This window comes from Bos taurus, chromosome 1 (assembly GCF_002263795.3).
Source record: "Bos taurus isolate L1 Dominette 01449 registration number 42190680 breed Hereford chromosome 1, ARS-UCD2.0, whole genome shotgun sequence".
In the NCBI taxonomy this organism is placed as follows: domain Eukaryota; kingdom Metazoa; phylum Chordata; class Mammalia; order Artiodactyla; family Bovidae; genus Bos; species Bos taurus.
Genome location: NC_037328.1, coordinates 97,227,808 through 97,242,362, shown reverse-complemented (window position 1 = coordinate 97,242,362; position 14,555 = coordinate 97,227,808). Strand labels below are relative to the sequence as shown.

The following is a 14,555-nucleotide window of genomic DNA, read 5'->3' as shown; positions in this document are numbered from 1 at the left end:
TTCAGTTCAGCAAGAAAGTCAAAGAGCTTCCAAGGGCTTACCACTGGTGGATCAACGGGTGCTGGTGGCTGTACTTGTAGGTTTACCGCAACAGTCTGTGGAGGAGGAAGAGTCTGAAATGGCAACTGGACCAAAGCTTCTGCAGCTGGAAGCTCCTCTTCAGACACCAAAGCATTCTGCACCAAAACCTGACCCTGGGATAGAATTTCAGGCTGCACTTGTAAAGACTGCATAGACTGCAGGGGCAGTGGTGGAATCTGAGCTGGAGGTGATGTCGACATCTGTGGAGGGGTTGCAATTGGGATTGGAGAGGACTGCAGGGTTGAATACTGCTGGTGTGATGTTGGAGACACAATCTGCTGACCTGGGGACACCAAGGTGGACTGCTGAACTGGACCAATGTGTACAACAGGGGAAGCTGGAAGTGGAAGGTGGGATGAAAGATTCAGCTGTGTTGTAGGTTGCACCTGATTAGCAGTGGACTGCTGCAAGTTTGACCCTGGCTGGAGAGCTGATGACACAAGAGGGTGTGGCTGAATAAGTGCTTGTGGATGAATAATTATAGTAGGAGACTGACTTGGTGAATGAGGTGGAGGAGGAGACACCACTACAGACTGCTGTGCTGACTGTGACTGGCTAGGAGACATTGCTAGAGGAGGGGGATGACTTTGAATTGGTGAACAATGCTGTGACTGGGCACTACTGGGAGCTGGAGGCAGGCCATGGTTTTGGAGTGGTATACAGTGCTGGGAGGGCGGTGGGTCTTGAGTTGGACTTTGAAGTGTGATTGGCTGAATTTGTTGTTGCTGCTGTTGTAGTATCAGCTGATGATGGGAAACTTTGGGAGGTGGTGAATGAAGAGGAATCTGCTGATGTTTTATTAGAGGATGAGGCTGAATTGGAGGATATGATGCTAAAAGAGAAAAAAATGACAATTAGTCTTTATTTCAAAAACATTAAATTTTAAAATAAATTTAAAGGAGGAAAGTTTGCACATCAAAAATCTATAATGAGTCTTCCTAATAAGAATGATTTGAAAATGTAATGACAACTTTTCCTTGAAAAACTACATAATTTCAAAAAATAAACGACACTGTGATAAGTTCCAAAAGAAAACGGCCTAAAACAACTGATATAAATTTGAATTTACACATGATTTAATTAAATTTTAAAGGTCATCAAATATTTCCAATAACTTTTAACAAAGTGTATCCACTTGAATCATTCTTTGGCAAGAAGAGCATAACAAGTATAATATCTTTATATCATAAAATAAAGATTGTATCCTTTTTAATCCATGTCTAAACATTCTTCCAGCTAACAGTCAATTATTTAAAAAGCTTTCAAAATAAATTCCCAAATTTAAACCAAGATAAACAGTTGGTACTATTTGATCCAGGAAAATTTTTGTATAAAAAGTTAATTCAGTTAAGCAAAACACGTGTGTAACTCCTACAACATGATTAAATGATTTTTAACCATGGTGAAACGAAATTTCAGAGGCCATTCCAAATCTAGGAGAGCACTAGTTTTGCTTGCAGAAAAAATAATACCGTCAGTCATGCTGTCTAGATAAAGGATCTTGGTTTACTTCTCTTCTTACCCACACTCCCAAAACCCTACAGTAATCTGTACAGTACACAAAAACAAGACCAGGAGCTGACTGTGGCTCAGATCATGAACTCCTTATTGCCAAATTCAGACTGAAATTGAAGAAAGTAGGGAATATCACTAGACCATTCAGGTATGACCTAAATCAAATCCCTTATGATTATACAGTGGAAGTGAGAGATAGATTTAAGGGACTAGATCCGATAGAGTGCCTGATGAACTATGGACTGAGGTTCGTGACATTGTACAGGAGACAGGGATCAAGACCATCCCCATGGAAAAGAAATGCAAAAAAGCAAAATGGCTGTCTGGGGAGGCCATACAAATAGCTTTGAAAAGAAGTGAAAAGCAAAGGAGAAAAGGAAAGATATAAGCATCTAAATGCAGAATTCCAAAGAATAGCAAGAAGAGATAAGAAAGCCTTCCTCAGCGATCAATGCAAAGAAACAGGGGAAAACAACAGAATGGGAAAGACTAGAGATCTCTTCAAGAAAATTAGAGATACCAAGGGAACATTTCATGCAAAGATGGGCTCGATAAAGGACAGAAATTGTATGGACCTAGCAGAAGATATTAAGAAGAGGTGGCAAGAATACACAGAAGAACTGTACAAAAAAGATCTTCATGACCAAGATAACCACGATGGTGTGATCACTGACCTAGAGCCAAACATCCTGGAACGTGAAGTCAAGTGGGCCTTAGAAAGCATCACTACGAACAAACCTAGTGGAGCTGATGGAATTCCAGTAGAGCTATTTCAAATCCTGAAAGATGATGCTGTGAAAGTGCTGCACTCAATATGCCAGCAAATTTGGAAAACTCAGCAGTGGCCACAGGACTGGAAAAGGTCAGTTTTCATTCCCATCCCAAAGAAAGGCAATGCCAAAGAATGCTCAAACTACCGCACACTTGCACTCATCTCACACACTAGTAAAGTCATGCTCAAAATTCTCCAAGCCAGGCTTCAGCAATATGTGAACAGTGAACTTCCAGATGTTCAAGCTGGTTTTAGAAAAGGCAGAGGACCAGAGATCCAATTGCCAACATCCGCTGGATCATCGAAAAGGCAAGACAGTTCCAGAAAAACATCTATTTCTGCTTTATTGACTATGCCAAAGCCTCTGACTGTGTGGATCACAATAAACTGTGGAAAATTCTGAAAGAGATGGGAATACCAGACCACCTGACCTGCCTCTTAAGAAACCTGTATGCAGGTCAGGAAGCAACAGTTAGAACTGGACATGGAACAACAGACTGGTTCCAAATAGGAAAAGGAGTACGTCAAGGCTGTATACTGTCACTCTGCCTATTTAACTTCTATACAGAGTACATCATGAGAACCGCTGGACTGGAAGAAACACAAGCTGGAATTAAGATTGCCAGAAATACCAATAACCTCAGATATGCAGATGACACCACCCTTATGGCAGAAAGTGAAGAGGAACTAAAAAGCCTCTTGATGAAGGTGAAAGAGGAGAGTGAAAAAGTTGGCTTAAAACTCAACACTTTGATATTTGGCAAAACTAATACAATTATGTAAAGTTTAAAAATAAAAAAAAGAATACAAAAATATCTAGCACCCAGAAAGATATTAATAAAAGTCATAGTATGAATTAAAAAAAAAAACAAAACAAAACTCAACATTCAGAAAATGAAGATCATGGCATCTGGTCCCATCACTTCATGGGAAATAGATGGGGAAACAGTGGAAACAGTGTCAGACTTTATTTTTTTTTTGGCTCCAAAATCACTGCAGATGGTGATTGCAGCCATGAAATTAAAAGACACTTACTCCTTGGAAGGAAAGTTATGACCAACCTAGATAGCATATTCAAAAGCAGAGACATTACTTTGCCAACAAAGGTTTGTCTAGTCAAGGCTATGGTTTTTCCTGTGGTCATGTATGGATGTGAGAGTTGGACTGTGAAGAAAGCTGAGCGCTGAAGAATTGATGCTTTTGAACTGTGGTGTTGGAGAAGACTCTTGAGAGTCCCTTGGACTGCAAGGAGATCCAACCAGTCCATTCTGAAGGAGATCAGCCCTGGGATTTCTTTGGAAGGAATAATGCTAAAGCTGAAACTCCAGTACTTTGGCCACCTCACGGGAAGAGTTGACTCATTGGAAAAGACTCGGATGCTGGGAGGGATTGGGGGCAGGAGGAGAAGGGGACGACAGAGGATGAGATGGCTGGAGGGCATCACTGACTCGATGGACATGAGTCTGAGTGAACTCCGGGAGTTGGTGATGGACAGGGAGGCCTGGTGTGCTGCGATTCATGGGGTCACAAAGAGTCGGACATGACTGAGCGACTGAACTGAACTGAACTGAATCTGTAAGTAATAACAGTAGTTTTTTCCACAAGGGAGTCACTCATAACAGGAAAAAAAGTATATATATATATATACACACACACACACACACACACATATATAAGAATTAGCAAAATCAAGTACTGAGTGGTTTCTACATCATTATGCCTCTTCTGTATATTGGTGCATATGTTTACATAGAGGGAGATGCTGATAAAATCCTATCTAAATAATGGAAACTGGGTTCACTAGAAGATAAACTGGAAAGACTACTTAATATTAAATTCATGTATCAATTATCACATTTAAAACAAACCTAAAGTCAAAATTTTTTTCTTAATCTCAGACTGTAACGCCTTTTTACACTGAACCACATTTGTGACAAAAACGTTATAAAAAATTCTAACAACTTATTTCAATCTTTTTGCATTTGGTTATTATTTAAAATTCTGGAGATTCTTTAAAGAAATTAACATCTGATTAACATCTCAAGAAAGCAGCATTTAGAAAGTTAACAAATACCCAAGCATTGTTGAAACCAAAATGGAAATTAGACAATAATCTTCATATAACTAGACTAGCATTTCTTCATATAACTAGAGTAGCATTTCAAACTAAGACTGAAAATTTTACGTCACCATCTTATAAATGTGTTGGTAAACACTCTATATTACAGTCAATGAAACCTTGGCTTTCTATAGAGTACCTTTCCACTGAGGGGCTTAAGATGCTTTCACATAACTTTCCTTTGTACTTACAAAATGCCTGTGGAGTAGATATCACTATTGTCCTTTTACAGATAAGTAAATAGAGGTTTTGTGAGCGTAATAGCAAAGGCCCACTTTACTTCAATTTTTTAAGTTATAATTAAGATTTACCATATTCCTGAAATACAATGGAGACTATAGTCACAGGAATAAAAAGTCTCTCTGTGCTCTAGCAAGTGAGCAAACTTTGTTTTCTAGAGAGGTAATTCACTAGAGTAACAGCTATCCTTTCACCTAAACTTTTCTTTGATCAGACATCAGAACGTGTCTATATATTTTTTATTAGTCCTAAAGTCCAACTGACAAGCATATATACTATAGAATAACTGTGAGGATACCTTAAACAATACTTCTGTATAAGAAAAGTCTTAGTGTTCTGGAAAATGTGACATTTGTTAATTTTTCTTATTTTAACAAACACTTTAATATTGTCAGGTAGTCTACATACAAAGAACCTTTTATTATGGCAAATAATTGTATTATTGCAAATTATTAAATATATCATTTCATTCCATAGCTACTACAACCCCATGAGGTAAGATAGGTACTCTACCAATCCAATATATTTCAGGTGAAGAAACTTTCAATAGTGAAGTGACTTGCCTGCAATCACCTAGCTATTGAGGGGCAGCACTGGGTATAAAAGAAGCCAGAGTCTTAGCTGAGTCTGGGTTCCAACTATGGTCCAAATGTTTGTGTCCCCCAAAATTCTTATGTTCAATTCCTAACCCTATCTGTGACTGTATTTGGTAATGGGGCCTCTAAGGAAACAATAACGGTTAAATTAGGTCAACGGGCAAGACCCTGACCCAACAGGAAGACCTGCTGTCCTCTTCTCACACTCAGAAGGAAGACCACGTGAGGATGTACAAGGCGGCAGCCACCTGCACGCCTGGGAGAAAGCGCTCGCCAAAGACCAAACGCTGCCGGCTTTTGAGCCCGAGCTTTCCATCCTCCAGAACTGTGAGAAGATCAATTTCTGTCGTTTAAGCTACCTAGTCTATGGTATTGTTTAATGGCAATCTAAGCAGACTAATTAGGCTTTCATTAAGTCCTTCTACATACTTCATTAATATCTGCAAACAAGCATATTTTTTAAACTAGATTTCATAAAAGCTCTAAAAAACTACTAAAAAACTTGAGTTCTAATACAGCTCACGATAATTTCCAGATATTTGGTTAAAGTTTGCCTTTATTTTATATATTAAGAAAAGGATTAATAAATATCAAGCAGGAATTCCACTCTCAAGAAATGGTGAAGAAAAGTAAATGATTTTAGCACCCTAGAAATGTATGTAAGGAAATAATAAACATGTCTATTATAATAAATATTAGACTGTACATTATGTTAGAACACAAGTAGATTTTTTAATATTTTAAAGTGAATTGCAAGAGCAAACATTTTTCCAATTGAAGAAAAGGACAAATTACCAAATCAAGAATCTAAAAAAAAATTTTAGCTTAAGACTAATACCCCACCAGCAAGAGGAGAAAACCTAAAAGGGCAGAAAAATTATAACTGCTGCCTTGCCAACTTAAAACCAGGTATTAGGGGGTTCAAAGGGATTGAAAATCAAAAAGTGAATCTCTTTGCTTGAACTAACCCTGACAGACTTTGTACCTTTCTTTTTGGAAGGAAATTAACCTACCCTCCATTTAAACTATAGAAATCACTAGAAAGTTTCCCCTGAGCAGTCATTCCAAGCACAGTGAGTCACTGCCTCTCCACACTAACTCCTTCTATCAACACTGGCCAGGAATTACCGGGCAGTCCAGTGGATAGGACTTTGTGCTTTCACTGCCGAAGGCACCGTCCAAGGTTCAACCCTTGGTCAGGGAACTGAAATTCCACAAGCCATGCAGCGTGGCCAAAATTAACCAAAAAACAAAACACTGGCCAGGGGCAGGTATGAGGCCACTGCTACTGTTAAGTCACTTCAGTCGCGTCCGACTCTGTGCAACCCCATAGACGGCAGCCCATCAGGCTCTCCCGTCCCTGGGATTCTCCAGGCAAAAACACTGGAGAGGGTTGCCATTTCCTTCTCCAATGCATGAAAGTGAAAAGTCAAAGTGAAGTCGCTCAGTCATGCCCAACTCTTAGTGACCCCATGGACTGTAGCCCACCAGGCTCCTCCATCCATGGGATTCTCCAGGCAAGAGTACTGGAGTGGGGTGCCATTGCCTTCTCCGGGTATGAGGCTAAGAACCCTCTAAACAATACAGTACAAAAATCCTGTTACCAGGCCAAGAACCCTCTAAACAATACAGTACAAAAGTCCTGTTACCAGGCCATACAGACAGCAGGACCTGGCACCCAGATGTTTATAAAGAAGACTTCACATGTAACCACACTATCAATGGATTTATTATTTTTACATTCTAACAAGATCTTGAGATTATGTCATATAGAGAAAGTTGGCAATATTAGCACAGAGGAAATATGAAAAGAGAAACAAGTTTAGATAGAGGAAAAGCAACCTTCAGCAGTGTATTAATAAAATGAAACTTTAAGAAGTAATGCATAGAGGGCAGTTCAAGATAGTGGAACAGAAGGATGTGTGCTCATCTCCTCCTGTGAAAGCACCAAAATCAAACAGCAACTAGCTGTTGAACAACCATCAACAGAAGGACACGTCAAAAAAATATACCTTGTGTCCGAAGAAAAAGAAACTGCAGCAAGATGGTAGGAGGGGCACAATCGCAATCAAATCAAATCCCATAAATGCCAGGTGGGTGACCCACAGACTGGAGAACAGAAATACCAAAGACGTTCTCACACTATTGTGAAGATTCTGAACCCCATGTCAGTTTTCCCACCCTGAGGATCCGACAAAGGGACTGGGAATCCCCAGGGAATCTGGCCTTGAGGGCCAGTGGGATTTGATTAGAGGACTTTCAGAGTACTGAGGGAAACAGACTCCAGTCTTGGAGGGCACAAACAAAATTTTGCATGCACCAAGACCCAGAGGAGAGGAGCAGTGACCCCACAGAAAACCGAAATCAAAACTACCTGCTAGTGTTGGAGGGTCTCCTGTGGAGGGATGGGTCAGCAGGGGCTCACCACAGGCACAGAGGCACTGGAAAGACTCATTGGCATAAACCCTCTTGGAATTCACCATTAACCCTACCGTAGAGCCCACACACTCCAGGGCTGGTCACCTCAGGTCAAACAACTACCAGGGAGGGAGAACAACTACCAGGGAGGGAGTACAACCCCACCCATCAGCAGATAATTGGATTAAAGCTTTACTGAGCAAGTCCCTGCCCACCAGAGTAAGACCCAATTTTTCCCATCAAGCTTACACAAGCCTCTTAGCCTCTTTTATCAGAGCGCAGACAGAAGCAGCAGTAAGGAGCAGTCTCATAGCAGCTAAAACAAAAAACATATGACAGAAAGTTAATCAGCATGAAAAAGCAGAAAGTTATGCCTCAGATGAAGAGACAAGATAAAACCCCAGAGAAACAACTCAATGAAGTGGAGACAGGCAACCTTCCAGAAAAAAAATTCAGAATAATGGTAGTGAAGATAATCTAGGATCTCAGGAAAAGAATGGAGGCAAAGATTGAGAAGATGTAAGAAATGTTTACCGAAGACCTAGAAGAACTAAAGAACAGAGAAGAATAATACACTAGAAGGAACCAACAGCAGAATAACTGAGGTAGAAAAACAGATAAACGATCTGGAGAACAGAATGGTGAAAATCACTGCCACAGAACAAAACATAGAAAAAAGAATGAAAAGAAATGAAGACAGCCTAAGAGACCTCTTGGACAACATTAAATGCACCAAGATTCGCATTTTAGGGGTCCCAGAAGAAGAGAGAGAGAAAATATTTGAAGGGATAATAGCTGAAAACTTCCCTAACATGGGAAAGGAAATAGTCAATCAACTCCAGGAAGCACAGAGTCCCAGTAAGGGTAAACCCAAGGAGAAACACCCCATTACACACAGTAATCAAACTGACAAAAATTAAACACAGAGATAAAATATTAAAAGCAACAAGGGAAAACAACAAATAACATACAAGGGAACTCCCATCAGGCTATCAGCTGATTTCTTAACAGAAACTCCACCAGGCAAAAGGGAATGCCATGATTATTTTAAGTGATGAATGGTAAGAACCTAAAACCAAGAATACTCTACCCAGCAAGACTCACCTTCAGATTTTATGGAGAAATCAAAAGCTTTCCAGACAGACAAAAGTTAAGAAAATTCAACACCACCAAAAGCAGCTTTACAACAAATGCTAAAGGAACTAACTTCTCTAGGTAGGAAACAAAAAACAAGGAAAAGAAACCCAAGACAATAAAGAAAATGGTAATAGGATCATACATATTGATAATTACCCTAAATGTAAATGGATTAAACGTACCAACCAAAAGACAGCCTGGCTGAGTGGATGAAAACACGTACATGTACGCACTTCCACTTACCACAGCACTCTGCTTGACCCCCCAAATTGTATGTAGTTATTTTACATTGTTAAGCTAATCATGTTCCTATTATAGCTTCAATTGTAATTATCTTTTATTTTTTGTCTGGCTATTGATTATGAAAGCTGATAAACATCTTTTACTATTGTGATTATGTAACTATTATTCACTTAATATCACTGTATCATGATTGGTCAATGGAAAAATAGAACTCTATTTCACCAAAACTAGGATCTAATAGAAAAACCTGTAATCACTTTTTAAAATGCAGATGCATTATCAGAATTATCTTGAAATTTTTTGAAAAATACAAATGCTTAAGTATTGCTTTTTTTCTCCAGAGCTCCAGATACATTTCTAATGAGCAATCATGTTTAAAAATAATTGGACTATATGATGATCTTTTACTTTTATCTAGTCAGTTTCATTTTTTCTATTTCATATTCAATGCTCCCATTTCATTCAGTTTATGTTCTCCAATTTCTCCATCTCTTTTTTAATATTGTCTCTCAAGCCTTTATCAAGTGTAGTAGAAAAGCTTTTGTCTACACATAAATATGTATAATATATATTTTAGAAAATTTATGAATTTTTGTCTAAGTAAAAAAATTATGACATTTTTATTCCACTTGTTTGACTTAGTATGAATAGAATGCTAGACTTCTAATTAAACAGTAGATATGCAACAAGCAACAAAGGTTTACTGTATGGTCAAGGGAACTATAGTTAATATCTTGTAATAACCTATGATGGAAAATAATTTCAAAACTAATATATGTGTATTTGTATAACTGAATCACCTTGCTTTCCACCTAAAACATTGTAAGTCAACTATACTTTAGTAAAATATATATATTATAAAAAGTAATGCATAATTATAAAAGGATAGAAAGAAGATACTTACCTGATGAGGCTGGATCAAAGGAAGATTTTTTTTTTTTAGGTAACATATATGAGGTGCCTAGCTCAGTGCATGACACACACACACACTTTCAATAAACAAATTAAACTAGTATAAAAACATATGTAGATATCCCACTCCAGTACTCTTGCCTGGAAAATCCCATGGGTGGAAGAACCTGGTAGGCTACAGTTCATGGGGTCGCAAAAAGAGTCGGACACTACTGAGTGACTTCACTACCACTATCACTAGATATATTAAGAATAGTAGAGATCTAAGTAGGCTTAAGAAGCAAAAGAAAGGATCAAGCGTGAGGGAGACACAAGCTGCTATAACTATGAAAGGTCAGGAACCAGTTTAAAAACAATGCAATCAATGACACAAGGAAATAGTGCTAACTTTAAAGTGGAGAGCAGATAATTCCTTATCCTACTAGAGTTGAAGAAAGCTCAAAACTGAGAAATTCTGAGATGAACAGAAGACATGATAAGGAAACTCACTCTGCACAGCCCTAACACTTTCAGCATAAGAACCACGAAGGAAGATTATCTGTAGATGGCAAAGGCAACAGACACGAGTTTCAAAGGCTGACGAGACTGAAAACAACTTAGTTGGTTCCCTGACATCTTCCTCTCAAAGATGAAATCAAAGATGGAAAAAGAGCAATACGGTGAGGAAAATAATTATGCATAATCCTTATTTTTGGAAAGTGATAAATTCCTCCCACTAGACACAACTTTAAAGACAAATACATACTTGCTTTTTAAAAAAGCTTTTAATTTTGGACAAGTAAAGCATATTAAATAAACCACAGGCAAATTTTTTTTTCAAGCTAACAGGTGTTATCCATACAACAGGAGACTAGCACACAATGAAGATGTTAATCAAATGTCAACTGACCAAAAAATCTATTATAATGCTTTAACTGTTGGGCTCTTTTTCTTTTTTCAAGCTATACTATTGAGACATTCTTTTGTTAACTTATAAAATTCACACCTTATAATGTTTTAAAAGTATTCCTGTTCAAGTAATGGATATCTTTTGTTTTGCTCTGCCTGTGAAGAAAATGAATAATGCAATTATTTTCAACAAAAGTTTTTCCCACCTGGTGCTATTAACTGGTGAATACTTGATGTCCGGGTGACAGCTGTGCTTCGTGATTCCAGACTTGGACTTTCTCCTTTCTTATTACTTTCTGGAGAAGGATCTCGTTGGCTGATTTTAGAACTGGTCACTGTTGTTTTGTTATGACAAATTGTCAATGACTGAGTTTGACTAGTACTTTTTGGCGGACCATTTTGTGAGCTAGATAATACACCCAACTTCTGGCTGCGTAATGTTAAATTCTGAACCTAAGAACCACACAACAAAAAACAAGGATGAAACAGATGGTATTAATTGATGTGGTAATTGCTACCATTATAACAATGACAACATATTTATATTGTGCTTTTTTATACATAAAGTTCTAAACACGTGAAACAACTAATTAACCCTGAAGGAAAGGGGAGTTGTTATTCTAATTAATCATACCTAAACATTAAATGGCAATTTTTTTAAAAGACATGAAGGAAAAGAATCATTAAGAACTAAAGAATAGAACATACATACATATTGCAAAAGAACTATGAATAGGAGGGAATTACTCTGTAACATGCTGCATTTTAGACCTAGAAACTTTTTTACAGTATATATAATAATAACAGATAAGGATTATAAGGGAACACCAACCTTCTAAGAAAACAAATTCATGAAATCAAACCCACTGTGACAATTATTAAAAGCATTTCCATTAACTAACTTTAAAGAGTTAGTGAGATTTTGTTGGGATGGTTACGAAACACTCATTTGGCTTTGAGAACTAGATCTCACACACTGAAGAGCCTGCACGGCACTGAAATGCTTTACTGTGATGACGCTTGTCTGTGCTGTGCTCAGATAGTTGTGTCCCACTTTGGCGACCCCCTCAACTGCAGCCCGCCAGGCGCCTCTGTCCATTGGATTCTTCAGGCAAGAATATTGGAATGGGTTGCCATGCCCTCCTCCTGGGGATCTTTCCAAACCAGGGATCGATCCCAGGTCTCCCGCACTGCAGGCGGAGCCACCACAGAAGCCTGACTCCTGCAGACACCAGGGCTTCTAAACACACTGCCAGTCAGGATGGTGGCAAAGATTATCCCAATTACTCTCATCTGAGGTTTGTAACATTTTAAACCAGTAAGACAGAAAATGCCTCTTCTGGATGCCTAACTTTTTGCCTCTCTGGAATGAACGCACCAAATACATTAATGCTAGGAAGGGAAACTGAAGTAAGAGAGATTCTAGGGTGACAAATATATTGCTGCTTTGTAAATGTTCTTTAGTTTTACGTGTGTTTGGTCCCTACAACAGTACCATTAACTGATGCTCTATACCATCTCTTTTCAAGTGCCAATGCAGTGTTCAGCCAACAGCAGATGCTAAATAAATGTTTACTTCAGCGCAGTTGAAGTTTTAGTCAGTTCCAAGTTACTGAAAGAATTTTCTAAGTGAGACCATATGGAGCATCTTCTCTAATTTTTGTCAAATATTTCACAGCACTGTAAACACACTAAATCACTGCTGTGTTACTGAAATTTAATGCAAAAATAAAATATGCTAAAATAGAGATTTCTCAGCTTGCCACTCAAAGTCCTCCACTGTCTGGGCCCAAACCACTTTGAGCCCCTTTTTCTACTATTTCAGTTCACAATCCTCATTTTCTAGCCAAACTGTTCTGCTCATCCTTCTCCAAACACACCTTACACTTTCTTCATTTAGAGTCCTCGTTCAAATTCCCCTTGCCTCAACGTGGTCTCCTGAAGTCCAATGCACTGCTCAAGACCAGTTAAATTTCTACTCATTCTCCCAAAGAAACCTCTCCATGTCTCTGGTTAGATATAATTTATCCTCCTGTCTATACTCTTGCCATAGAATTTGGATCATATTGGCCTATACCACTGACAAGGGTCTAGCTTATTTTAGAATTAGTAATGTGTGTGTCTGTGACATACTGAGGCTCTGACTGGCAGGCTCTCATCTCTGACATTCATTTTTTTAATCCCCACAGTTCTGGCTGCAGACGTAACAGAAACTACACAAGTCTGAGGCATTCTCCAATATGTGATTCCAAAATATGTATGACATGAATTTTGTTAAGTATCCTGTTCTATTTATAGTTTTCTTAAGCTAACACTAAAATCTGTTCATGTTTAACCAAAAAAATCTCAACAAATGTCTAGCAGAGGAATATTAAACTCTCAGGAAGCAAGGGAAAAACATCATAAAATTTAACATGTGCCATAAATAATACATAAAGTGGACCACTTAATGATGATATTCAAAGGCTGAATTATAGCCTGAAAAACAAAACTTTTCAAATTAAAAGAATATTCAAAGCAAATGAAGATTTGACACAATGAACCCTTAACCTGTAGCAGTCTTTTTTCTTCTAATTTTCCCTTTGTTTTCTGGAGTTCTGAAAGAAAGTGTGTGTGTGTATACATATATTGCATTTTATTTATATAAATGAATAAACTTCAGAATAGGGCTTTACTACCTATGGTCATCTTAGCTTAAATATTTACAATAAATTTCAAACATGTAAACTATACTCCTGAAGTATATACAGAGCTAATTGAGCTGTTAATAGAAAAATCACATGTTCAGATATCCTTGACAGAACTTCACTTTTAAAAAGAACCACCCTTTCTAAGATAAAGAATATTAAGGCATCTAATGTCAAACTTTAATTTCATCTGAACTTTTCCTATGATCACTTTGTAGAAACTTTCTGACTTAAAAGAGTCTAGGTTTCACACAAAATATTCTTGCTAATTTCACACCTCACATTTTTATGTGGATTACCCAAATACTCACTTGTTTTAATTTGGACCTAACTATGTGTGAATTATCACAGCATCTCTTCTTTGCAGATAAGGAAATTAAGAGTGCTGGCAGCAGAACTGTTTCTACATCTAAATCTAAAAGACTGTTTTCTCCTCAATTCTTACAATATTTCCCTGATAGCCTTGGTAAGATTTCTTACTATTCCATAACATACTTTTAGTATTATGATAACTTTCTGAAAGTCAGATTTTTTTTTCAAGGTAAGGATACGAGATGGAGCATTTAAAATAGTAAATAAGGGTAAGATAGTCCCAATTTCTTATTTTTTACAGTGTGCTATAAATTTTATTACTAAGGAAAAATTAACTTACACTGACTTTTGTAAGTTAAAGAATATTAAAACCTCAAATTTGGCATTTCTCAATTTGAATCAAAATATTTTAAAAACTGCAAACATATGTTTAAAACAAAGTGGAACACAAATTCTTCAAACAAACAGCCCTGAACTTGAGGAAAGTTACCACTGGAATACTCAAAGTCAGATTACTAGAGAGCCACATACCTATAAATATCATATCTGGACCCAAAGAGCTAATTCTATAAATTACTTCGACTATGTTCACATTAAAGATGCTACTAAAGACAATGCAAGATGTTTTCTCCATG

At 37.6% G+C, this 14,555-nt stretch overlaps 1 protein-coding gene across 11 annotated transcripts in view; it reads right to left on the bottom strand.

Annotated features, from left to right (window-relative positions):
• PHC3 (polyhomeotic homolog 3) overlaps window positions 1–14,555 on the bottom strand; it is an 83,931-nt gene that overhangs the window by 37,754 nt on the left and 31,622 nt on the right. For all 11 annotated transcript variants that reach the window (XR_009494108.1, XR_804390.4, XM_015472529.3 and 8 more), the window contains 2 exons: window positions 11,128–11,374; window positions 42–913 (listed from right to left, as the gene is read on the bottom strand). Coding sequence is in view for 9 of the 11 variants with exons in the window: in XM_015472529.3 (XP_015328015.1) it covers window positions 42–913; window positions 11,128–11,374 (1,119 nt within the window). In the remaining 2 variants the exon portion in view is untranslated. The remainder of the gene's footprint in view (window positions 1–41; window positions 914–11,127; window positions 11,375–14,555) is intronic.